This window comes from Podarcis tiliguerta, assembly GCF_965153285.1.
Source record: "Podarcis tiliguerta genome assembly, chromosome: 3".
NCBI classification, from domain to species: Eukaryota; Metazoa; Chordata; class Lepidosauria; order Squamata; family Lacertidae; genus Podarcis; species Podarcis tiliguerta.
The window spans coordinates 1987259-2014568 of NC_139536.1; the positions used below are offsets into that span (position 1 = coordinate 1987259).

The window sequence follows — 27310 nt, forward strand, 5'->3', positions numbered from 1 at the left end:
TTGTGTATAGCTTTTGCTTTTAGCTGGGTGGTGCTGTGGGTAAAACCTCAGCGCCTAGGACTTGCCGATCACATGGTTGGCGGTTCGAATCCCCGCGGCGGGGTGCGCTCCCGTCGTTCGGTCCCAGCGCCTGCCAACCTAGCAGTTCGAAAGCACTCTCGGGTGCAAGTAGATAAATAGGGACCGCTTACTAGCGGGAAGGTAAACGGCGTTTCCGTGTGCGGCTCTGGCTCGCCAGAGCAGCGATGTCACACTGGCCACGTGACCCAGAAGTGTCTGCGGACAGCGCTGGCTCCCGGCCTATAGAGTGAGATGAGCGCACAACCCTAGAGTCTGGCAAGACTGGCCCGTACGGGCAGGGGTACCTTTACCTTTACCTATTCTCTCTCAGATGATGAGAGAGAGACAGAGACGACATGTTTCTTGGTCCTGATTTATGATTAATAAATCTGTAGTTGTAATATGCTTCCACAAGCCTCACGCCTATTCTGTATGCGCAGTTCAGTCTGCTGATAGTGTACCCTGGCATGGAAGCCCAGGTTGCTGATTTACATCGGAGCAGAGGTGACGGTCTTCACAGTGGGGCTGGCCCTCTGCATGCCAACACTTTTGCCCCAATATGCCCTTTAGCAGAGCCCTATGAGATGCAGAAGCACGGCTCCCTCCTCCCCAGCCCTGCAATTGCAAAATGTTTCTTTTTCTGAGAGGCTTTTAATCTTCTGTTTTTATTGCCGCCTGTCTTCTGACTTATAGATGGCTGCGTTCCACTTAATTACGGCAACGTTTCTGATGTTTGTTTACTGCAATGTGTCCCCCCCCCCCAAAAAAAACCTGTACTTGTTTCTTTGTTTTACAACACGAAGCTGCTCTGTGAGTGGAAGGTTTGCAATTAATAAATCAATTGATTGATTGATTTTTTTTTTTAAATAAACTCTTAAAGCAGCCAGGAGTGGCTGAAGGTTTCATCAAAGGGATGATGGCGAGGGGGAAGATTCTTAACCCGTATCCCCCCCCCCACGTCTCCTCAAACCGCACTATTGAAACTGCTTTTCTCCCAGCAGAGGAGAATTGTAGAGTTGGGAGGAGCCCTGAGGTCCTCTAGTCCACCCCCTGCAATGCAGGAACTGCAGCTAAAGGAAGCTTATATCTACCCCCACTCCCCGCAACCAGAAAAGTAGCTAGAAATGAATGGGGGGATGGCAGGAAGGGAGCGGCCATTGGTCAGCAGCCTTCAGATGTCTTCTAAAAGTCAGATAGTGGATTATTTCCTTGACATCTAATGGGAGGGCATTCCACAGGGCAGGCGCCACCACCAAGAAGGCCCTCTGCCTGGTTCCCTGTAGCTTCACTTCTTACAGGGAAGGAACCGCCAGAAGACCCTCAGCGCTGGATCTCAGTGTCCGGGCTGAATGATTGGGGTGGAGATGCTCCTTCAGGTATACAGGACCGAGGCTATTTAGGGCTTTAAATGCTGGTCTAGATGTTTAGACTTGGTTTAAGGAAGCTTCCTGAATTCCTGGGTTGAGCAAAACCATTCCCCATCCCCCCTCAGTCATAGAATCATAGCATTGTTGAGTTGGAAGGGCTCTCCAGGGGCCATCTAGTCCAGCCCCCTGCAATGCAGGAATGACTGCTAAATCCTAAAGCTGATGTCTTGTTTCTGCTCTCCTGTCCCCTAATCCAGCAGACCATCAGGATTCGGGAGTAAGAGCCGTGATGGGTACCAATCCGTGGCCAGGTAGTTACACTCTGCGCGAAACTCTGGTGCAACCTCTTTCCTTGCAGTTGGGAGCCAAGGCCCCTCCTAGGCTCCCCCCAAAAAAAGCATTTTCTCCGTGCCAAGATGGAGCCCCAGGACTGGTTCCGAAATTTGGGGTCCAGTCCCCGAGACCCACGAAAGCCCAACCAAGACTCTCTGAGAATGCACAGATCGTGCGGCAGAGTAAACCACAAGTGGACCAGGAACAGGGGAGGGCTAACAAGAAGAGACTCAAAATATAGCTTGGTTTACAACTGTTATGGAAAAATCTAGGTGCGAGGCTGCTCAGCCCCTCAGCTGGTCAGGCAGAGCCCGAGGGTCCCTGCGGAATAAAGGAAGGAGTCCAGCCACCAACCGGAGCAAATAGCTGTAGACCAAAGTTTATTGCGCAGCAGGTTCAAAGAGGAATTTTGAACCCCGAGGATGGGGTGACAAGGACTTTTAAAAGTTTCCCACCATATCCCAGAATACAGTTTGTACAGCATCATTGCTACATCATTGCTACATCACTGACATGTCACAAAAGGGGAGGGGTAGACAGGGCTTGGGACGCAGGTGGCGCTGTGGGTTAATCCACAGATCCTAGGACTTCCCGATCAGAAGGTCGGCGGTTCAAATCCCCACGACGGGGTGAGCTCCCGTTGCTCGGTCCCTGCTCCTGCCAACCTAGCAGTTCGAAAGCACGTCAAAGTGCAAGTAGATCAATAGGTACCACTCTGGAGGGAAGGTAAACGGCATTTCCGTGCGCTGCTCTGGTTCGCCAGAAGCAGCTTTGTCATGCTGGCCACATGACCCAGAAGCTGTGCACTGGACCTAATGGTCAGGGGTCCCTTTAACTTTACCTTAGACAGGGGTTACACTAGTTCAACCTTGGCAAACATGTCCAGACAAGTCCTTGGTACAAGATTAGCATAAGCAGACATGGCAGGGCAAGACCCAGGTATAAGATTAGCATAGACAAATATGTCTTAAGTACCCACCACCCAAAAGTACAATAGAAGTTCCTTTGCCTGTCTGGAGCCTGAGGCAAGTCAGGTGATGAGATTTGGCTTCCCTTGGCTAACAATGAGCCCAGCAATTGTCACCTCTGGAGTCCTTATTTTTCAAGGGGAAAATAGCTTTGGAATGGGGGGAACTGGGAAAGGAGATGATTTTATAGTATTTTTAAAGCTAGGTAACTTCCCTGAGCTGTCAAGTTGAAAGGATACAGGCATAATATTTGTAACATTTAACTTTAAAGATGTGCCCCCCCCCCAGTAATTTCCGTAATATAATCGGTTCCGCAGGTCCGGTTGTAAACCAAAGCAGGTTGTAACCCAAGGCGTGTTTTTGCCAATGGGGTGTCCCCCCCAAAAATGGGTTGTAATCCAAAAAAAGGGACACAGACTTCTGGATTTGACATGGTTGATCCAAGACTTTTGCAAACCAAGGTACCACTGTATAGCAATATATATCACAGAACTATAGAGTTGAAAGGGAGCCAAGGGTCATCTAGTCCAACCCCCAGGTTCCAGGGGGCGCTTGAGGTCCAGGAGCAGTTGACAACCCCCCCAAGAAACAGCGGCTCCTGGACCATGGGTGGCTGAGATTTTAAGGCCTTAATGGACCCGATCCACCAAGCCCAGCTGTTTCTCTACCTCTTCCAAGGTGGTGAAAGGCTCAGATAGCATCCCTTTTCCTGTTTTGGGGTGCATGGGGTGTGTGTGTGTGTAGCGGTTCTCTTGGTCTGTGTTACTGACCATGCAATCACCGCCGAGCTGCAGTTGTTTGAGGAGTGACCGATTCGGAGTCAAGGAGTTCCTTCGAATCCTAGCACTGTAAGTTGCGAGGGACCCTCAAGGGCCATCTAGTCCAGCCCTCTGCAATGCAGGGAGCACAGCTCACGAATCCCCGACAGAGGGCCACCAGACCTCTGCTTAAAAACCTCGAAAGGTGGACAGTCTACCTTCCCAGGTCAGAGCATCATAGAATGGTATTTTGGAGGGACCCCTAAAGGTTCTCTAGTCCAACCCCCTGGAATGCGGAAAACGGCCCTTGCATGTGTCAGGCTAAGTGGTTTTTCTGAGCAGGAAGGAAATGAGCTTCTCTGCCTTCGGCTCCCGTGATTTAATTGCCAACTGCTTTTGCTCTTCTGCAACAGCGATGAGCATGGAGACCCCAGGTACATGCATGTCTTCTGGGCTGCAGTTCCTCTTCCTTCCTTCCTTCCTCCCTTCCTTCCTTCCTTCCTTCCTTCCTTCCTTCCTTCCTTCATTACAATTTATTAATTTTATAATAACAAAAAAAGATCCAAAAAAGAGAGAACACCATAATCCAAAATTTAACTCATACATCTTAATTGAATTCCCTCCACTCCCTCTCCCGGTTCCATTATTTTATACTTATTCATGCACGTCTATGGAGGCCTATAGTGAAACGGGTGGCGCTGTGGGTTAAACCACAGAGCCTAGGACTTGCCGATCAGAAGGTCAGTGGTTCGAATCCCCGTGACGGGGTGAACTCCCGTTGCTTGGTCCCAGCTCCTGCCAACCTAGCAGTTCGAAAGCACCTCAAAGTGCAAGTAGATAAATAGGTACCACTCCGGCGGGAAGGTAGACGGCATTTCCGTGCGCTGCTCTGGTTCGCCAGAAGCGGCTTAGTAATGCTGGCCACATGACCCGGAAGCTGTACACCGGCTCCCTCGGCCAGTAAAGCGAGATGAGCGCCGCAACCCCAGAGTCGTCCACGACTGGACCTAGCGGTCAGGGGTCCCTTTACCTTTATGGAGTCTTATATTTATCTTTATTCCATAAAATTTATGCAGCGCTTGAATGGGAAAGCACCGCAAAACTCAAAGCCGTTTACAAAAGAAAGGGACAAGACAATAGAAAAAAATTGACAGCAATAATTCAAGGCCTTTGGAAATAAAAAATAAAAATACCGTATTTTTCGCTGTATAGGACGCACTTTTTCCCCTCCAAAAATTAAGGGGAAATGTGTGTGCATCCTAAGGAGTGAATGCAGTTTCCTTGGCTTCAGCGAAAGCAACGTGAAGCCTCCGAAGCGCAGAGGGAACGCTCCCTCCACGCTCCGGAGGCTTCGCGTTGCTTTCGCTGAAGCCTGGAGAGCGAGAGGGGTTGGTGCGCACCAACCCATTTCGCTCACCAGGCTTCAGGGATAGCCGCCTGAAGCCTTCGGAGCGCAGCGGGAACTCGCACTGCGCTCCGGAGGCTACATGTTGCTTTCGCTGAAGCCGGGAGAGCAAGACTCTCCTGGCTTCAGCAGAGAGGGAGAGCTGCGCAGCGCCCCTTCAGCCAAGCGGGAGGAGAAATGGAAGGGGCTCCGTTTCTCCTGCTGTTTCGCTGAAGGGGCGCTGAGCAGAGAGGGGGAGAATTTTTCCCCCCCTGTTCTCCCCCTCCTATGGTCCAGTGCGTCCTATAGAGCGAAAAATACGGTAGATTAAAAGTCACATCAACATTCTAGACTCCTGCACCAGAATGTTTTCAGGAGGTGCCAAATGGAGTCCAGTGAAGGTTCTTGCCTGGTATCAATAGGCAGGGAATCTGAATGTTTCAACTTCCTTTGTCACCAAAAAGTCGCTGAAAGTCTCTCCCTGTGTGATCTTGCCACTGGCTAGTCTACCTCCAAGCTGTGTGTGGGTTTGCTGTGGTTTTCCAACTGGGGCAAGGCATGGTTTTTTGGTGTGTGTGTGCATTGTAGAGTTCACTTTGGGAAATCCAGGTGTCTGGGCAAAGCATTCTGTTCTTGTAATTTTGGTGTGTTTTTTTTGAACCACGTGGCTTGTGTCCTTTCAGAGATAAAGCTAAAGGGAAAGAGAAAAAACACCGTCATTTGTTCAGGTATTGCAGCTTGCCCCTTTCAGCTCCCAACTTAAGTTTCTAGTCCCTGGTTTGCAGTGCTACAGTTTGCTGTCTTTTCTGAATAACCTGGGGATATCCTTTTCAGGATGACGAGTGGGAAGAAAACCCTCACCGGAAAGTATTATGGGTTGTTGAGAAAAGGCAGCAAGTGGCAGTCTCCCCCAGCCACCCCTTGCCATGCCTGGATATGTTCATTGGGAAGACCTGAGTTCAAATCACCACTCAACTTGCCTACCTTACAGGGGTGTTATGGGGATAAAATGGATATTTGTGTGTGTGTGGAACTATGCATGTCCTTTGATCTCCTTGGACACAGAGCAGGAATTCTTTTTCTTTTAAGTAATAGAAAAGATTGTGTGTGTTTGATTGATATTCTTAGTACTTATGCACAATCCCTCACATTTTCCTTGTGTTTAATTTGGCATATCCCGCACGACCGTCCACTCATCTCAGCAAAGGAAAAGACAAATCAAACAAGTAGGTGCCGCGATCGCTGCAGTTTCTCTTCCTATCTAACATTTCTCTCTCTGTCCCTGCGATGCCTTAGTCCTTCGGATGTAGGCCGACTTTCCAAGAGAAACTTTCTCCCCCATGAAGGAAGGTTTCAGCATTTGGGACTTTTTAGTTTAGAGAGAAGGCGAGGAAGAGGCAGAAGATAGGAGTTTATAAAATCAAGCTTCTCTCTCTCTCTCTCTCTCTCTCTCTCTCTCTCTCTCTCTCTCCCAATGCTACATCCAGTAAAGCTGGAAATTTGGAAGATTCAGGATGGATAATAATAATAATAATAATAATAATAATAATAATAATAATAATAATATATTTGTACCCCGTCCATCTGGCTGGGTTTCCCCAGCCACTCTGGGCGGCTTCCAACAAAGATTAAAAATACATTAAAATGTCACACATTAAAAACTTCCCTAAACAAGTCTGCCTTCAGTTGTCTTTTAAAAGTAAAATAGTTGTTCATTGCCTTGACATCTGGTGGGAGGGTGTTCCACAGGGCAGGTGCCACCACCGAGAAGGCCCTCTGCCTGGTTCCCTGTAACTTGGCCTCTCGCAGTGAGGGAACCGCCAGAAGGCCCTCAGAGCTGGACCTCAGTGTCCGGGCAGAACAATGGGGGTGGAGATGCTCCTTCAGGTATACTGGGCCGAGGCCGTTTAGGGCTTTAAAGGTCAACACCAACACTTTGAATTGTGCTTGGAAATGTTCTTCAAAGGACTTCATCACGCAGTGCATAGCTGAACTATGGAACTCACTGCCACAGGAGCCTGCTCACAGTCTAGATGGCTTTAAAAGAGGATTGAACAAATTCATGGAGGAAGAGAGGGCTATTGATGGCTACTAGCCAGGATGGCAATGCTCTGCCCGTAATATGAAACCAGCAAGCAGGATCCAAGCACAAGAGCCTTCTCCCCTTCTGGGGTTTCCAGAATTAACTGTCTCCAGCTGTGGAAGCAGAACATAGCCATTGAGAGCCCACAGATCTGCCTAATCCTCTTTTAAAGCCATTCAAGTTGCTGGCCACCCCTGTGGCAGTGAGTTCCGCAGTTCGACTCTGTGCTGCGTGAAGAAGCCCTTTTCTAAAATCTGTCTCGGTTCCGCCAACATTCCTTCGATGACCACGAGTTCTAGTGTTACCAGAGAGAGAGAGACCATCTTCCCTGTACCCACTATCTGAGTGCCATGCTTAATTTCATAAACTTTTGCCACGCTTTCTTGAACTCGCCGTTCCCCTGCCAACAAGTCTCTTTCCGCCGGAGCAGCCTGGGTCCTTCTGAGCTATGGGCTCTTTCCCAAGCGCCGGGAACGTACCCAGCCGCAGGTCTCTGAGCCAACTCCTTGTCCCCTTGACCGTACGCCTTTTCGGCGTTCATCCTCTCGTCTCTGCGGCACACCTTCTCCGCTATTATAAAGGCAGATAAAGCCTGAATAATTCATCTGCAGGCTGTAATCGGATCCTGGACGAGTCCATCTGGAATTGCGGGAGAAAGAGGCTCTTTCTTTCCCCAGCACCCCGGAAAACATGAGCCCAGAGGGCTAGCGGAAAGGGAAGAGAGCCCATGGCCTAGCCAAGAGACCAAATCACTGAAGCTGCTTTTGGGGAAGCATCTAGAGTGGGCGCCCCAACCAACCTCTCCAGTGGCACCTCGTATGGCGGCCGCTCCGAGCGTCCCATTCTGTCTCGGATGTTCTCATCCAATATTCACGAAGGCGACGGTGTCAGTTCACCACCAGAGCCGCTAACTGAGCATCAGTGCCACTCTGCTCCCCTCGCCGGAGGAAAATGGGGGGCAGCAGGGCCTGGGTTTGAGGCCGCTCGAGGGGCCGGGGAAAGGGTGGGAGCGGACGACGGGTTCCCCCACCCTGAGACGAGCTGCCCTGCTCTCTCTCTCTCTCCCCCCCCCATCCCAAGCCCCCTGTCCTCTGCTGGGATGGTAGTCGTGAGACACAGGTAGAGTCTGTCATACCTGGGACACAGGTAGGTGATTGGTTTGTTTATCTCTGGTTTTGTTGGGGGGGGGAGGTAATGAATGCAAGGTGCCACCCCATAACAGGGTCATGGGCAAGATTAGCGCGTCTGGGTGGGTGGACGGGAGCACTGCATTTTTTATTATTCAGCGTCTGGACATCAGAAACAGATGGCATGCAAGAGGAACACGCTAAAGAGGACTAGTTTCTTGGGAGTGCTTTTAATACCAGCAAATCGCTGTTCTTGACCCAGAAAACCAGAACTCAAACCTAGGGGGAAAGGTGTCCATCGCTGGAGGCGTCATATATTTGCTGGAGTGTTGACCTTGAGTGTTTGTGCTTGTGTGTGTGTGAATAAAGGACTCGGCTCTTCATGGGGACGCATGGTACAGCCTTCTCGGGTGACTATACCACATATTGAACGCATTCAACGGCTGCCTCCGGTGCCCAGTCTCCCTACCTGCTGCTGTCAGGGAAAGAAATGATGTGCAAGCAGCGATGGATTTTTAAAGAGGGTTAGACAAATTCATGGGGACACGGGTGGCGCTGTGGTCTAGGGCTTGCTGATCGGGAGGTTGGCGGTTCGAATCCCCACGACGGGGTGAGCTCCCGTTGCTCGGTCCCTGCTCCTGCCAACCTAGCAGTTCGAAAGCACGTCAAAGTGCAAGTAGATAAATAGGTACCACTCCGGCGGGAAGGTAAACGGCATTTCCATGCACTGCTCTGGTTTCGCCAGAAGCGGCTTAGTCATGCCACTTGACCCGGGAAAACTGTCTGCAGACAAACGCCGGCTCCCTCGGCCAGTAAAGCAAGATGAGCGCCGCAACCCCAGAGTTGTTCGTGGCTAGACTTAACTGTCAGGGGTCCTTTACCTTTACCTTTCATGGAGGAGGGATGGCTTTTCAGAAGGCGCCTGTGCGTGAATTTGTTTCATGTGTGGAGAACCATGCACACTGACCAATGCAGTCTTTGCAGTGAGGCTCTATTCCGATGGCAAGAGTATCATGAAGGCGGGTAGATTCTTATCTGCTGCAGCCTTCATCCGCCTGCACAGCCATTGTAACATACCGCTTGCAATCATCCTCCTGTTCTGTCCTTGAGGGCTATCTGTGGCCACTAGCCACAATGGCTATGGTCTAACCCATCCTAGCCTTATAGGAAGAGGGAACTATACAAGGGAAATGCTCTATGGCCCTTCCACAGGAGCAGATCTGGAATTTAGCCTGGACTGTTTGGGACCTTCCAAAACGTCCCCTCCTCTCCATTTGCCTCTGGAATAACCAGACCCATCACTCTAGAGTCCTCATTTCATGACATCCTCCCTCTCCCCTCCCCCCTCATCCTGGCAAATGATCCCCCACCCCACTTCTCTGATTTAAAAGGAATGTTAATTATTCATCCGTTAATTAGCTTTTCATTATGCGTCAGCTGAGTGCCTGTAAGCAGGTCTCGTGTTTCAGATTCCGGACATTTATTTATTTATGTAAAAAGAAATCCAGAGTGTAGGGGCCGGGCTGCGCAAAATCATCTCTTCCCCTTCCCCTTAGAAAATGCAAAATAAATAGCAAAAACAAAAGCGCCAAACTTAATCCATTCCGGAAGTCCGTTTGACTTTCGAAATGTTTGGAAACCAAGGCGCAGCTTCTGATTGGTGCAGGCGCCCCAGAAACGATAGCCGACAACAGCATTAGAGGTTCAGCTTCTGAAAAACGTTCAAAACCAGAACACTTACTTCCAGGTTTTCGGTGTTTGGGAACCAAAGCGTTTGAGTCCCAAGGTGTTTGAGAACCAAGGTACAGTGGTATATGGTTTTATTCACACACATGTGCAACCTGAGCCTAGGATGGAGGGGCCCACAGAATTGACACCCCAGAAGATCTGGCTTCTCCATTAGCCACAGCTTTGAATCCAGCACAGAGCAAGCAGGTCTCTGTGTCTCCAGCTTCCAGCTTTTAGCTCGTACCCCAAAACTCTGGCTCTCCTTTTTTGCATGTTTGAAGTTTTATTCTGTTTTTAATGTTCTGTTGAAAGCCGCCCAGAGTGGCTGGGGCAACCCAGCTAGATGGGCGGGGTAGAAATGTTGTTGTTGTTGTTGTTGTTGTTGTTGTTGTTGTTGTTGTTATTGCTGTTGTTGTTGTTGTTGTTAGGTGAGGCGAAGGAGGTAGAGGAAAGGCCCAACCATGAGTCTGGCACTCCTGCAATTTACTGTACAGTGGTGCCCCCGCAAGACGAATGCCTCGGAAGACGAAAAACTCGCAAGACAAAAGAGTTTTCTGTTTTCTGAGTTGCTTCACAAGACGGATTTCCCTATGGGCTTGCTTCGCAAGACAGAACGTCTTGCGCCTTTTTTTTTTTTAAGCCGCCAATGCATTCCTATGGGAAACCACCAATACACAGCGGTGATTCGCAAGACGAAAAAACTCGTAGAACGAAAAAACTCACAGAACGAATTAATTTCCTCTTGCGGGGCACCACTGTAGTTTGTTCTTTTGGGAGCTGATGTGGGCACTTATAGGGCTACTGAGGTTCTTGTCTTACAAAGAAACTTGTTTGCAAGTTCAGCAATCATAGTATTGTAGAGGACCCTAAGGAATATCTTAGTCCATGGGTAGGCAACCTAAGGCCTGGGGGCCGGATCCGGCCCAATCGCCTTCTAACTCCGGCCTGCAGACGGTCTGGGAATCAGCGTGTTTTCACATGAGTAGAATGTGTCCTTTTATTTAAAATGCGTCTCTGGGTTATTTGTGGGGCATAGGAATTCGTTCCCCCCCCCCATCAAAATATAGTCCGGCCCCCCACAAGTTCTGAGGGACAGTGGACTGGCCCCCTGCTGAAAAAGTTTGCTGAATCCTGATTTCTAGTCCAACCCCCTGCAATGAGTACAAAACCCCAACGATTGTACTCAAGGCATCATCCGATTTGACCCTGCACCCAAACCGTGGCACCATTCTCTAAGGCAGGCTTCTCCAACTGGGTGGCCACCAGATGTGTCAAACTACAACTCCCACCAGCAGGCAGCTGGGAGTTGTAGTATAATCTGAAACACCTGCAGGCCCCATGTTTGGGGAAGCCTGAGCTAAGGGCTGAGACTCCAGGATGTTGTTGTTGTTGTTTAGTCGTTTAGTTGTGTCCGACTCTTCGTGACCCCATGGACCAGAGCATGCCAGGCACTCCTGTCTTCCACTGCCTCCCGCAGTTTGGTCAAACTCATGTTTGTAGCTTCGAGAACACTGTCCCACCATCTCGTCCTCTGTCGTCCCCTTCTCCTTGCGCCCTCCATCTTTCCCAGCATCAGGGTCTTTTCCAGGGAGTCTTCTCTTCTCATGAGGTGGCCAAAGTCTTGGAGCCTCAGCTTCAGGATCTGTCCTTCCAGTGAGCACTCAGGGCTGATTTCCTTAAGAATGGATGCGTTTGATCTTCTTGCAGTCCATGGGACTCTCAAAAGTCTCCTCCAGCACCATAATTCAAAAGCATCAATTCTTCGGCGATCAGCCTTCTTTATGGTCCAGCTCTCACTTCCATACATCACTACTGGGAAAACCATAGCTTTTACTATACGGACCTTTGTTGGCAAGGTGATGTCTCTACTTTTTAAAAATGCTCCAGGATACTCCAGGATATATCTTCGCAAAAAAGCCCAAAACCTTTCTACTAGGATTGATGGGAAAGGAAATTTTAAAAAAAGACCAAAATATTTTCTATATGCCAGGGCGGCAGCAAGAACTCTGCTGCCCCAGAACTGGAAAACAGATGTAATACCTACTATTATGGAATGGCAGGTCAAGATGACGACTTATGCAGAGCTGGCCAGATTAACAGGAAAAATGCGAGACCAGGACGAACAGAAGTCTCAAGAAAGTTGGAGCAAATATCTGATGTATATAAGAGACAATTATGAAGAATTCAAGACACTGGCAGGGCTGGAATAACTTTCACAATGGGTAGCAAAAATAACTTAATTAAACAAAATACGTAATGTTTGGAAATATATGATACGTACCGAAGGGATCGAGGGAAGTCCGAAGTTCGGTGGAGCTAAAGTTAACTATGTGGAGTATATATGTTATAAACGTATTATGAGTGTATGTATTATGTTTAATGAAAACAATAAAAATTTATTGATAAAAAAGAGAGAGACTCCAAGATATATCTTACAATAGGGTGACGAAACAGGAATGGAAATAAGGCCAAGAAGCGTCATATACCAATGGGAATTTGAGTAATTACATTGTATCTGAAACTCTGGGTGTGGACATGACTGACGTGTGAAATAATTACAAGAAAGTACCGTATTTTTTGCTCTATAAGACTCACTTTTTCCCTCCTAAAAAGTAAGGGGAAATGTGTGTGCGTCTTATGGAGCGAATGCAGGCTGCGCAGCTATCCCAGAAGCCAGAACAGCAAGAGGGATCGCTGCTTTCACTGTGCAGCGATCCCTCTTGCTGTTCTGGCTTCTGAGATTCAGAATATTTTTTTTCTTGTTTTCCTTCTCCAAAAACTAGGTGCGTCTTGTGGACTGGTGCGTCTTATAGAGCGAAAAATACGGTAATTCTTGCAAGAAGCCTTAGGGAACCTCCGCTCAATATCTTTCCATGCCGTTTGGATAAACACAACTGTCAAATCCTTTCGTCGTTTCCACATTCAACTCCCCCCAGCCTTCATCCCCAAACACAGTCTCAGCATCTTGTCCCTTATCCACTGTCCAGGTCCCTATGATCAACTGGAGAAGGCCTCAGATTCATTTAGTATCTGCACAAACGAAGGCATTCAATATAGCGGGCACCTTCACTTTTGCTATTTTGCCTGCTGCTGGGAAAGTATGTTTGGCTAAGTGCTTTTTTATATATAGAGAGAGAAGTCACTGGGTTCAGCGCTGGTCATTTGTTCAGCTGTGCTAACAACAAGCCCCAAATTCTGGGATCCTGTGCAATCATTTTGCAATGTTTTGCAGAGCCTCCAAAACGGTGCAGCTGATCTGACCATCCAAACTGCAGCAGCACTTGGCCACAGGTTTGGAGTAAACTGTACAGTGTTGGATTAGGGGTGATTAGTATTGCCCCATGCTGGTTAGGTCAGACAGACAGTTTTGAGGGGCACTTCCAAACTCAGGGTTTGCCCTGCAATTCAGTTGCAATTCATTTGCAAAAATTTGGCACATGTTTTGATAAATGTTGAATTGGGGGGGGGGTGAGATATCCAGGAACCCCAGTTTGATAATTGCTTAGTTTTGGGGCACTGCAAAACATGGGTTTGCTCCGCAAAACTTTGGCACAGGTTTGGAGTGAATCGGACGGTGCAGGATTTTGGGGTGATGCCTAGGAACCTGGGTTTGATGTATCAATTACTCAGTCTCGGACGTGCAGCAAAATGCAGGGTTTGTTCTGCAAAACGATTGCAAAACTTTGGAGGTGATCCCAACTTTGGGGGTTGATAATTAGCACAGCTCATTTGTTCTGCATTTTTTAAAAAATGTTTTGATCATTTTATTGCATCCTACCATGAGATAGATGATAGATAGATAGATAGATAGATAGATAGATAGATAGATAGATAGATATAGATAGATAGATAGATGAGTTGGCAGTTTATAAGCGCTCTTATAATAAATAAATAAATCTCCTTATATTCTCTCTCTCCTTTTCCTTACTCTTTCTTCTCTCTGCTTGGCTCTCCCCACTGTCAAAGTTCAGATTGTAAGCTCCTAGGGGCCAAGACCTGTTGTGTATGTATGTATGTATTTGGGATTCCTGCTGTAAAGGGGCGCAACGACACTGACACTCTGCCTACTCCTTCTTACAGAGCTGGGAAAGGCGTCTTTTCAGCCATGAAGCTGGGCAAAGCACGTGGTCAAAAAGATGACCACCACAGGAAGCAAGGTAACCCTTTGCACCCTCACTTCCTGGTCTTCTGGGTGGCAGGGAATTGTGACCACTGAGACCTTTTGCAGTGCATATCTGAGGGGTCCAGGTCCAGGTCAAGGAGAAAAGTATATTGCTGATATTAATATAGTGCAGCTTGAAGAAATTGGATGCATAAACACTGACTCCTTGTGGGATGAAAATATTCTCCAGACCCATAAATATGATTCAAGCTTTACTAACAAGAACGTCTCCAAAACAGGTACAAAAACAATCAATGATGCATCCAAACCGTTCCATAAGATATATGGTTATCAAAGCATAGGTTCAGCATCTTCTTCTTAGAAATATAATATAACTCTGAACACGTACGGTAAGGTAAAGGTTAAAAAAAAACTCCTGGACGGTTAAGTCCAGTAAAGAATCAAAGGTCTTTCTCTCTCTCTCTCTCTCCTTACACAGAATCCATTAGCCTGCATTTCATTAGCCTGAGGCTGTTCCTTCTGGAAGACAATCATTAGCGCATCTTCCTCTCATTTATCCTGGGAACAAAAGACCCAAAGTCAACTCCCCTCAAAACGGAGATTTGCAACTGAATACCTTAATCATATGATCTAAGGTTAAACACCCAAGTGAAAGAACAGGGAACTTCAACAGTTAATTATTCACCCAGCTAGAAGCTTAGAGAGCGCTTTCTAGCTTTAGTATACAACAACAGAAGTTTCCAATGTTAAACCCTTTCAGCAATATACGTACAGGCATTCCAGGGTGCAATTAAACAATCACACTTAACAAAATATCCTTTGAATTCTTTGTATCTATGGATGCAGCTTCCCAGAAACAGCTCCTGGCTAAAGGGAATGGCAGAGAAGTCCATGTCTCCCTGCCTTTTATACTCCACAGATCCCAGGAGGAGCCACTGACAGACCAAGAGCTCAGATTAAGAGGCTTAACTATGAATTTGCGTCTCTCTCCATGGCAGATGAACCGGCGGTCCTGGAAGCCGAAGACCTGGACCGGAAGGCAATGCGGCTGGGAGGTGGGCTGGATCCAGACACCATCTCCCTGGCATCGGTCACAGCCGTCACCACCAATGTATCCAACAAGAGGTGAGCAGGCTTGCAAGGCAGGCTGAGGGATGGAGTCCAAAGCTTGCCGTCAATTATCCTTTACTCAGATTAACATGGATGGCTCCAAGTTAGATATCATAGAATTGTAGAGTTGGAAGGGACCCCCAGAGGCATCTAGTCCAACCCCCTGCGTTGTAGGAATCTCAACTAAAGCATCCATGGCAGATGGCCATCCAACCTTTCCTTAAAAACCTCCAAGGAAGGAGATTCCACCACCTCTTGTGCGCGTCTGTTTCACAGTCAAACAGCTCTTAGCATCAGAAAGTTCTTCCTTAAAGGATCCAGAAACAATGGAAATGTTTAAATGGTTATTTATGTAGACAAGGATTAAGTGCAAGGTATTGGTTGTGTTTAGAATAGATTTATGAAAAACATAGAAAACCTATTGATTAGAATATTTGTATGAGATTGTATGGGGAAAATACGGAATAACAGATACAAATTTGCTTAAAAGGTATATAGGAAGTGGAGCGTAAGGGATGGAAGTCAATGAAATTTTATTATTGAGGTATTTGTAGAATAAATTTGGAAGAAATTCTTCCAATTTTTCTTCTTATTTTTTCTTTTTCTTTTTTTCTTTTTTCTTTTCTTCCTTTTTCCTTTTTTGTTCTTTTTTATATATGTGTGCTTATCTGAAAAATGTATGTATATATTTGTATGCATTTTGCTTGTATTTTGTAATAATTATGTTAAATAAAATTTAATAATAATAAGAAGAAGATGAAAGTTCTTCCTGATGTTTAGTGGGAATCTCCTTTCTTGTAGCTTGAAGCCATGGGTTCGAGTCCTGCCCTCCAGAGCAGGAGAAAACAAGCTTGCTCCAGGAGAAGTAGGATGTGCATCCCTAGGGGCAAAAGATCTTCTCTTTTCCAGAACCTGCTAAGCAGGGCACAATTCATATATGGAATTCTGATGTCGAGGGGAAAGCTGTCCACCCTCGACTTCCATCTGGCAAACATAATGCTGACCTACCTTCTAGGGCTCTTGTGCAGCTTACTGAGATAGTGTTTGGGAACTGTGCTGAGTACTTTTCTGACTGTGATCATTCCCTTTTCCAGATCCAAGCCAGATATTAAAATGGAGCCCAGCGCTGGGAGGCCTATGGACTACCAGGTAAGCTACTTCCTGTCTCTCTTTCATGGGGAACCGTCGCACCCTCTGCCTTAACAACACACACACAGAAACACACACACACATCTGAAGATGTGTGCATGTACACGAAAGCTTATACCCGGAACAAACTTAGTTGGTCTCTAAGGTGCTACTGGACTTCTTTTTTAATTTTAATTTTTTATTTCGACACACACATATTGTTTGGTGAAGAAGTAAAAGTAGTATTTACTTACATAATCTGGGTCTTGAAGCGGCAATTAAAGTAGCTAAATGAAGGCAGGTTTATAACTATTATCTAAGTTCTAAAAGTAAAAAATAGGCAGCCCCGTATAGGGAAGCTTTTTTATTGTGCAATGTTTTATTATGTTTTTATATATGTTGGAAGGTGCCCGGAGTGGCTGGGGCAACCCAAGTCAGATGGGCAAGGTACACATATTATTACAAATTTTTATTTCTTCTTCTTCATTCAAAAATGGTGCCTGAACTGCAGAGCTCAGACATGCATGTGTGGTCAGCTTGGAAACATGATGAAGAAAGAAGAGGCTGACCAGGCAGGAAGGAAGGATGTAGTATTACAGCTTCCTGCCAAAGCAGACAAAGGAAATGATGTCACAGAGTTCTCTCTAGCAATTTTAACAGGAAAACTCCCTGAGCCTCAGCCCCTTCATGAGCCCATCCGGCAAAACATGAATATACAATATACGATATATACAATATACAATATATTTATTGTCATTGTCCCATACAGAACAATGAAATTGAAAATAATAATAATAATAATAATAATAATAATAATAATAATAATAATAATTTATTTATACCCCGCCCATCTGGCTGAGTTTCCCCAGCTACTCTGGGCGGCTCCCAATCAAGTGTTAAAAACAATACAGCATTAAATATTAAAAACTTCCCTAAAATCTACATAAAACATTCAAAAGCCCCTAAAAACTCTGAAACCCCATTTTAAAATACAATATACTATAGAGACTCCTTACGCTGCATTTAGAACCAGAATTGCATTTGGATAGAAACTGTTTCTCAGACGGCTAGTCCTAGTCTTTATAAGCCTGTACCTTCTTCCAGAAGGCAGAAGCTGAAAGTGATCATTTCCGGGGTGCGCACTATCCTGCACTATCTCTGCCGCTTTCTTATGGCACCTGGAAGCATAGATTTGATCCAAGGTGGGAAGAGTGCACCCAATTATTCTCTCCGCAGTCTTTACAACCCTAGACAGCATTGTTTTTCCCCTGACCGTGCAGCCCCCAAACCACACACACAGACCATAAGTTAATACACTCTCCACAGTTTCTGGTTTGACTGCAATAATGCCCCACAGCTCCCTTTAGGGACAGAGCGAGGAGAGGGAATAAAGGAAGATGGCGCCAAACTCTGGGTGGCCCAGGTCACTGCTAACCACTTCTTCTCCAACCAGGTCAGCGTCACGGTCATTGAGGCGCGGCAGCTGGTGGGGCTCAACATGGACCCCGTGGTCTGCGTGGAGGTGGGGGACGAGAAGAAATACACGTCCATGAAAGAATCGACCAACTGTCCCTACTACAATGAGGTGAGGTCTCTGCCTATGCTGTGTGGATAAGCCCTGTGTCTCCTTTGCAAGAGGCTGGGCTGGGCTGGACTGATCCATCCCTCCTCTGCATAATGACAATTTTAATTTAAGTTAAAAACTCTGCAAAAGGAATGCTTCAGTGCAGCAATGCTGCAAAGGCCCCAAAGAGTGCTCTTATCCCTGAATGCTGATATTTCAATGCCTTGCTAAGAAAAAATGATTTTAAAAACCACCACTTTTTCAAAATTCAAGAATCCCTCCCCCCTTCATATTTTGAGGGGATTTAGACTTTCACCCTTATTTCTGCCTTGGCCGTGGCAGCGGAACGTCAAGATTCTAGAACAGCCTTTCTCAGCCTTGGGTCCCCAGATGTTCTAGAGCTACAACTCACATCATCCCTGACCACTGGTCATGCTGGCTAGGAATGATGGGAGTTGTAGTCCAACAACATCTGGGGACCCAAGGTTGAGAAAGGCTGTTGCGTGGCGAGTTCCCACCTCCCCCCAGTGGGAATAAAGACACATGACACAGATATTTAAGGTTAATGGGCTAAATATGGCCACAACTTTATTGGTTACAGGTGATGAGCGGTATTGGCTTAGGCATTGGTCCTAACCGACTATCCGGCTTCAGCCTGTTCACTTGAAGTCCCCACCAGTAGGGGGAGTCCTGCTGATGCACATCAACTAGGAACTCCCCCGGGGTCACCGCTCGGGGGCGTGCCTTATGCCCTCACCTCCATAGGCTTCAGACAGGGCCACCCCCCCCGGAATCCTTTATCGTATTACTCTCAATATGCGGGTACCCTCCCTCCATCTACATAACAATACCAATACCAATGCCTAACCGCCAATACCAAGGAAGGTGTGATGATTTGCTACGAGGTAGGCGAAAAACCAAGTGGCTGGTGCCAATTTGCCAAGTGGGAAAATTCCTACCAGGCCCCTTAATGGCGACCACAAAGAGGGAGATCCCTGGCAGCCCCTGCGTTAAATGGAGCAGGCCACGCCCCCCAGGCCAGCCGATTGGCTGGCCAGGGGATGATGCGATCGGGATTCCCTCAATTGCACGGAGGCTGAGAGCCTTCTACGTCGGAAGTGGCTTTCTAGAATGATATACAGTGGTGCCTCGCAAGACGAAAAGAATCCGTTCCGCGAGTCTTTTCGTCTTGCGGTTTTTTCGTCTTGCGAAGCAAGCCCATTAGCGGATTAGCGCTATTAGCGCTATTGGCAGTTTAAGGGCTATTAACGGCTATTAAAGGCTTAGGGGATTAGCGGTTTAGCTGCTAAAAGGCTATTAGCAGCTTAGCGCTTCAGAAAAAGGGGTTGGGGAGCGGAAAAACCCCCTCAAAAATTGTCGTCATTTTCGTCTTGCGAAGCAAGCCCATAGGGAAATTCGCCTTGCGAAGCACCTCTGAAAACGGAAAACCCTTTCGTCTTGCGGGTTTTCCGTCTTGCGAGGCATTCGTCTTGCGGGGCACCACTGTACATTGGGTTTTGTTTTTTTAATCATGTTCTTTCTTACCATGGCTAATCCCTCACACTCCTTTTCTCTCTCCTTCCTCCCTGCTCCCAGTATTTTGTCTTCGACTTCCACGTTCCCCCAGATGTCATGTTCGACAAAATCGTCAAGATATCGGTGAGCAAGACTCTCTGCCTGCTCTCTTGTCTCTGTTGGAGAATTCTTGTAAACTGGCCAGTTTTGACATAGAGGATGAACAGCTTAGGAGAAGACAACCTTACGAGAGCTGGAACAGATGCAGATGAAGAAATGGGGTGCCGTTTAAGAGAAATACCTGATGCTCCAAACCAGCACATGAATCAACTCTAGGGCATGTGAGGCTAGAGCTTCATCCCCCAAGAAATGGGTTCAAACACCGTTTTATCTAACACACATATTTTTGCAAGCAATTTCCTCTGCGGCATGGCATTCCTGTATGTTTCTTCCACTGATATAGCATCATGTGTGCTTCTATCCAATGTGTGCATTTCTGTTCTTCATCGTTTTGGTCGAGTATTGCTGTTGCAAAATGCAGAGAAATGTGAATCTCAAATGGCTGTGCACTGGCTCTGTGTATGAGATTTCATGGGACCATCTGGGTTCCTTGTGCGAGCATCCTTAGCCTGTCAGAATGCAAACGCCGAACAGGCTTTGCCCAGCAAGCAAGGCAGAGAGCTTAAAACATCTTTCTGCACCAGGTCTGCTTAGGTTAGGTAAAGGTAAAGGGACCCCTGACCATTAGGTCCAGTTGTGGACGACTCTGGGATTGCGGCGCTCATCTTGCTTTATTGGCCAAGGGAGCCGGCGTACAGCTTCCGGGTCATGTGGCCAGCATGACTAAGCCGCTTCTGGCAAACCAGAGCAGCGCACAGAAACTCCATTTACCTTCCCCGCCGGAGCGGTACCTATTTATCTACTTGCACTTTGAGGTGCTTTTGAACTGCTAGGTGGGCAGGAGCAGGGACCGAGCAACGGGAGCTCACCCCGTTGTGGGGATTCGAACCGCCGACCTTCTGATCAGCAAGTCCTAGGCTCTGTGGTTTAACCCACAGCGCCACCCGCGTCCCTGTGCTTAGGTTACCCACCACAAAAAGAGTTTTTAAGCTCCCAGCATTGCTTGCTGGGCTCTGGGAGTATGGGAAATTTTCTCTCTCTCTGCCTCACCCACTAAGGCAGCGGTTCTCAACCTGTGGGTCCCCAGATGTTGTTGGACTACAACTCCCATCGTCCCTAGGCCAGAGCTCAGGAATGATGGGAGTTGTAGTCCAACAACATCTGGGGACCCACAGGTTGAGAACCGCTGCACGAAGGTTTGGATATATGCAATTTTTGGGTGTACATCTTTGGCACCAAACCTGCATGTAAGATATACCGTATTGTCCTGAATATAAGTCTCACTTTCCCCCCAAATTCTAACTGTGAAAAGTTAAAGTGCGGCTTATATTCATGACCTTATGCTATGTAGCCAGGAGTGCTGGGCAAACAGCTCTAGGAGCATGGCAAAGCAGAGCTCGCCCAGTGCATAGACCCCCACACTCTCCCCCAAGGCCGGGAAGGGAGAGAGAGAGGAAGGGGAAAGGCCGACGGCAACACAGCCCAGCTCCTCCCCTTGCACCCAGGATGCAGCCAGGAGCAGCGAGGAAGGGAGCAGCTTATAATCGGGGGGGTCGTCTCTCCCCCCCCCCCAAATTTTAAAGGTGAAGCCTATATTTGGGTGCGGCTTATATTCAGGCCAATACGGTACTGCATTGGGTACGGCTTGTGGGATTCAACTTTCCTCGGTGGGTAATTTACCGTATTCTTCGCTCCATAAGACGCACCTTACCATAAGACACACCTAGTTTTTAGAGGGGAAAAGGGGGAAAGCCCCGTTTTTTGAGGATCAACTCAAAGTTGTTGAGCTTACTTTGCAAAGGGAAAAAATCCTGTTTTTATGGGGTTCAATTCACAGTTCTGCAGCTTCTTTAGGAAAGGAAAGGGAGCCGTTTCTACAGTTTCCAGACAGATAATCTAATCAACCAGTCCCATGTTGCTGGGGAAACAAACAGCCTCCGTCTGCAGAACATTCAACAATGGAGGGCTGGGCAAGGGAGCCAGCGACCGACCACACATTTGCTCCATAAGACGCACAGACATTTCGCCTTACTTTTTAGGAGGAAAAAAGTGCATCTTATGGAGCGAAAAATACGGTAATACCCACCGTTTAGAAACAGGATTGGACTAACTGGTCACCTTGCTAACTGAAGTGAATTTACATCCATCCTATCAGTTAAAACAAACAGACAAACAAACATTTCTGTAGCATTTAGGGTTCAGTAGGTGCCCGTTTATCACATTCCTCAGAAATGTCTGCTGCGAGGTGCAAGGTAGGCTCCTCGCTAAACCTCTCCTCCGACTCTCCCCCTCCCTTCTTTAACCTGAAGGTGATTCATTCCAAAAACCTCCTGCGCAGTGGAACCTTAGTCGGCTCCTTCAAAATGGACGTCGGAACCGTTTACACCCAGCCAGGTAGGTGGAAAGAGTTTTTTTTTTCCTGGTGTGGAAGGCTGTTCTCATGCTGTCAGGACGGCAGCAGTAGCTGTGGGAGAAATTTCTCCTTGGCGGTTTGATATGGAGGCTGGCACCAAATTTCCAGTTAGCCAAATTTTATTCATAGAATCATAGAGCTACAAGGGCCCCTGAGGGTTTCCTAGTCTGATCCTCTGTAATGCAAGAATGCAGTGAATTATTTTAGCTGTTCATTTCTCTAGTCAACCACCCTCTGCCACCCCCGCACCATCTCTTCATCCAACCACAGTCCTGAGAAACACATACTCAAACCATCTTTTTTCCTCTGCGTGCAGAGCCCTCACTGCACTTTATCTGATATTGTTTTTGTGGGAATGTTGAGGGTGGCAGGAGAGGATATATTGTTTATTAATATCCTTCCTAATTTGTGCTAGCAAGTTCCTTTACTTAGCAGAGTTTACATTCCCCTTTTTACATGCACAGCTGATAGCTGGTTGTAGGCTCGTGTGAGCCTCTCACTATTACACAATTCAGTCTGTCTCAGGTTGAGTTCTACGTTCCTGGTAAATTCCCTTGAATCCCTCTTAAAAGAATAAAGACGCCACAATCTTATTCAAAGTCAATAAAATAAGTTTACTTACATCAGTTCACGGTTGGATCCCTGAAGGCAGACTTCGTTACAAATACAGTGGATGCTCGGGTTGTGAACGTGATCCGTGCAGGATGCATATCTGCAACCTGCAGCATCCACAACCCGCAGCAGCGCATCTGCGCACACATGGGTTGCGATTCAGCACTTCTGTGCATGCACAAAGTGCGATTAAGCGCTTCTGCACATGCATGAACCCGGAAACCCGGAAGTAACCCGTTCCAGTACTTCCAGGTTTTGGCAGTCCGTAACCTGAAAAAACCCAAGGTATGACTTTATGTACATGTGGATCTACTCTATGTGGGAGAATAATCCCAGTGCTTCTGCTAGCTGAGAGCTAGCAGAGCAGTCCTAGCTAAAAGCTGGTCCAACGAAGAAGGAAGTCAAAGAGAGAGAGGCATGCTGTGTGACCCATCCTTTTGTTACCTGGACAGGTAAGGTCACGCCCACCTTCTATCACATGCAAAAGCCAGGAGGAACAGGAAGTTTTGACTGGCTGGACCAAACATCCCCTTGCATGTCCACTCTAGGAAAACAAAGGAATGCTGTATTTGACTGCTCCCAGTGGTTACACCCCACAGTTTTTCACTCTAACATTCAGCCACGAGGCTCCTCCTAAACTGGTTCTTGCCACTTTTGTGGTCCAGCCACACGCTTTGCAGAGTGACATGGTCCTCACTGATAATGGGTTTCACAGAAGTCTGCCCATCCTCTTTGGTGGGTGCCATTGAGGGCTGGTGTCCCCCCTGGCATTCCGGGAGCCAATGCGGAAAGTCCCAGGGACTGTTTCCCAGGCAGCAATGGGAGCCTAGTGAAGCAGCGGTTCTTGCACCAGTCCACCGGGGGAAAGGAAGGCGCCAGGCTCTGCCGAGATGCTCAATTTGTGGGCGATCCTGCCCTCTCCCCGGCCCACCTCGCAGGGTCTCATGGTGGCTTCTTGTCTTCTCCTTGCAGAGCACCAGTTCTACCACAAGTGGGCGCTCCTCTCGGACCCGGAGGACATCACCGCGGGGCTGAAGGGTTATGTGAAGGTGGACATTGCGGTGGTGGGCAAAGGGGACAACATCAAGACGCCCCACAAGGCGAACGAGACGGACGAGGACGACATTGAGGGGTGAGCAGGGGAGAGGCGAGGAAGGAGAGAAGAGCAGAGGGAGGGGAAAGGGGGGAGGAGAGAGAGAGAGAAGAAGAAGAAGAAGAGTTTGGACTTGAGAGCCCACCTTTCACTCCCCTTAAGGCAGGGGTCGGCAAGGTTTACCTCACCTGGGCCAGCTCAATCAAGCGGAGACGCAACGGAGACACGATTTTCAGCGCCAGAGAAGCGAGTCCCCATGCCAGTTTAGCACAGCGCATGGGGACTTGGTTGGGGGGCGGCTCGGGGGCCGTTTGTGGCCCATGGGCCTCAGGTTGCTGACCCCTCCCTTGTTGTTGTTTAGTCGTTTAGTCGTGTCCAACTCTTCGTGACCCCCTGGACCAGAGCACGCCAGGCACTCCTGTCTTCCACTGCCTCCCGCACTTTGGTCAAACTCATGCTGGTAGCTTCAAGAACACTGTCCAGCCATCTCATCCTCTGTCGTCCCCTTCTACTTGTGCCCTCCATCTTCCCCAAGATCAGGGTCTTTTCCAGGGAGTCTTCTCTTCTCATGAGGTGGCCAAAGTATTGGAGCCTCAGCTTCAGGATCTGTCCTTCCAGTGAGCACTCAGGGCTGATTTCCTTCAGAATGGAGAGGTTGGATCTTCTTGCAGTCCATGGGACTCTCAAGAGTCTCCTCCAGCACCATAATTCAAAAGCATCCATTCTTCGGCGATCAGCCTTCTTGATGGTCCAGCTCTCACTTCCATACATCACTACTGGGAAAACCATAGCTTTGACTATGCACCACTGTACCTGGGTCTGAAAGAATAAGATTGTCGTTGAAAGTGGGGTTCAGCACTCATCTCCCTTTGACAAAGATGTCCCTGCGGGGTAGCTCAGTTTGTAGAAGAAGAAGAAGAAGAGTTTGGATTTGATATCCCGCCTTTCACTCCCCTTCAGGAGTCTCAAAGCGGCTCACAATCTCCTCTCCCTTCCTTCCCCACAACAAACCCTCTGTGAGGTGAGTGGGGCTGAGATACTTCACAGAAGTGTGACTAGCCCAAGGTCACCCAGCAGCCGCATGTGGAGGAGGGGGACGCTAACCCAGTTCCCCAGATTACGAGTCCACCGCTGTTAACCACTACACCACTCTTTTACAGATTGTTCTTTGCTGAAAGGAAATTACATGAAAATGATGTATAGATGGTATATAACACCAGTGCAGATAGGAAGAATGTATAAAACTGCTTCAAATATATGCTGGAAATGTAAGGAAAAAGAAGGGACTTTTTACCATATGTGGAGGGACTGTAGTAAGATTAACAAAAATTGGGAAATGATATACAATGAGTTGAAGAAAATGTTCCAATTAACATTTGTAAAAAAGCCTGAAGCATTTTTGTTAGGGATCGTAGGAAAAAACCTGCCAAGGAAATTGAAGAACATTTTCATGTATGCAACAACGGTGGCAAGAGTGCTTCAGGTTTCTTAACAAATGTCAGATGGAACATTTTCTTCAACTCATTGTATATCGTTTCCCAAAACGGTGTTGGCTGTGTCTTGCAGGAACCTGCTCCTTCCCGACGGCGTCCCTCCGGAGAGGCAGTGGGCGCGCTTCTACATCAAGATCTACCGGGCAGAGGGTCTCCCTCGCATGAACACCAGCATCATGGCCAACGTCAAGAAGGCCCTCATTGGAGAGAACAAGGACCTGGTGGACCCCTACGTCCAGGTCCTATTTGCAGGACAAAAGGTACGTGGGCATGTTAAGAGAGCCTCAAGACTCGGCCCACCTGAGAGTCCCTCTCGCTTGCAGAGAGACAGCTGGCTTTTGTTTAAGGATGTGCATCCATTGGACCATCGCTCTAATCAGTTAGACTGCAACGGCCATTCAATAAATAGAAGAAAATTGAATTACTATATCGGTTTAGATATCAAAAGGTGCTGAGAAAAATAACTTTGCTTGTCAAATTTCAAACCACAAGGATCGGCAAGTCCAAGGCTCTTTGGTTTAATCCACAGCGCCACCCGCGTCTATTCCTTTAAAGGACTATCGCCTTAAAGGAAGGAATAGTACCATGCTCTTCCTTGTTGGTCAGACCCCCCACCTGGAGTCCTTGGTCCAATTCTGGGCACCACAATTTAAGAAGGATGTTGATAAGTTGGAAGGTGTGCAGAGGAGGGAGACCAAGATGATTCTATGAAATTGTATTCTGGAAACGATGCCTTATGAGGAACGGCTAAGGGAGCTGGGCACGTTTAGCCTGGAGAAGAGGAGGTTAAGGGGTGATATGATAGCCATGTTCAAATATATAAAAGGATGTCACATAGAGGAGGGAGAAAGGTTGTTTTCTGCTGCTCCAGAGAAGCGGACACGGAGCAATGGATACAAACTACAAGAAAGAAGATTCCACCTAAACATTAGGAAGAACTTCCTGACAGTAAGAGCTGTTTGACAGTGGAATTTGCTGCCAAGGAGTGTGGTGGAGTCTCCTTCTTTGGAGGTCTTTAAGCAGAGGCTTGACAACCATATGTCAGGAGTGCTCTGATGGTGTTTCCTGCTTGGCAGGGGGTTGGACTCGATGGCCCTTGTGGTCTCTTCCAACTCTATGATTCTATGAAATTGTAATCTCCTGCTGCGTGGCTCAATCTGGTTGCGGCCTGGGACCTTGATCACCTTAGATGGCCATTGGCTTCTATTAGATCATTCCCAGAAGATCCCTATCAAGGGATGCAGTTCCTGAGGACTATGTGGAACCTCCAGCACCAAGAGCAGTATACCTTTGAATGCAAGTTGCTGGCAAACAACAGTGGGAGAACGTGGCTGTCTGTAGGCTTCCTGGGAGTATCTGCCTCTCCACTCTTGGAGACAGGATGCTGGGCTAGACGGACCTTCATGTTTTGGCCCGTTGAGGTTCTTCTGGTGTCCTTATCTCCTTATGTCTTTCTCAGGGGAAAACCTCAGTCCAGAAAAGCAGCTATGAGCCCACGTGGAACGAGCAGATTGTCTTCACGGAAATGTTCCCCCCACTGTGCAAGCGGATCAAGGTCCAGATCCGCGATTCTGACAAGGTCAACGATGTGGCCATTGGGACCCATTTCATCGACCTCAGGAAGATCTCCAACGAAGGAGACAAAGGTGAGGTGAAGCATGAACGAAGTGCCATTGTTTTTGCAAAAAAGCAAAAACAAAACCGGCACAGCATATCCAGGATAGACTTAATATTAGTTTGGTCTAATTTTCTTTTAAAGTTATCCAATTCCCTGGTCCTGAATGGGGCAACTGTGCCTCTGAAGGACCAGGTGCGCAGCCTAGGAGTCATTTTGGACTCAGAGCTGTCCGTGGAGGCACAGGTCAAATCCATGTCCAGGGCAGCTGTTTACCAGCTCCATCTGGTACGCAGGCTGAGACCCTACCTGTCCACAACTGTCTGGCCAGAGTGGTGCATGCTCTGGTTATCTCCCGCTTGGACTACTGCAATGCACTCTAAGTGGGGCTACCTTTGAAGGTGACCCAGAAACTACAACTAATCCAGAACGAGGCAGCTAGACTGGTGACTGGGAGCGACCGCCGAGACCATATATCACCGGTCTTGAAAGACCTACATTGGCTCCCAGTACGTTTCTGGGCACAATTCAAAGTGTTGGTGCTGACCTTTAAAGCCCTAAACTGCCTTGGTCCAGTATATCTGAAGGAGCGTCTCCACCCCCATCGTTTTACCCGGACACTGAGGTCCAGTACCGAGGACCTTCTGGCTGTTCCCTCACTGCGAGAAGCCAAGTTACAGGGAACCAGGCAGAGGGCCTTCTCGGTAGTGGCACCC

The 27310-nt window shown here is 47.8% G+C and overlaps 1 protein-coding gene across 1 annotated transcript in view; it reads left to right on the forward strand.

Moving 5' to 3' along the window:
- Nucleotides 1-27310, forward strand: part of OTOF (otoferlin) — a 184791-nt gene that overhangs the window by 87818 nt on the left and 69663 nt on the right. Inside the window, exons 6-14 of the mRNA XM_083432494.1 lie at nt 13889-13965; nt 14930-15056; nt 16136-16190; nt 17623-17754; nt 19330-19392; nt 21678-21762; nt 23366-23525; nt 25053-25239; nt 26439-26625. Of these exons, the coding sequence (XP_083288620.1) occupies nt 13889-13965; nt 14930-15056; nt 16136-16190; nt 17623-17754; nt 19330-19392; nt 21678-21762; nt 23366-23525; nt 25053-25239; nt 26439-26625 (1073 nt within the window). The remainder of the gene's footprint in view (nt 1-13888; nt 13966-14929; nt 15057-16135; nt 16191-17622; nt 17755-19329; nt 19393-21677; nt 21763-23365; nt 23526-25052; nt 25240-26438; nt 26626-27310) is intronic.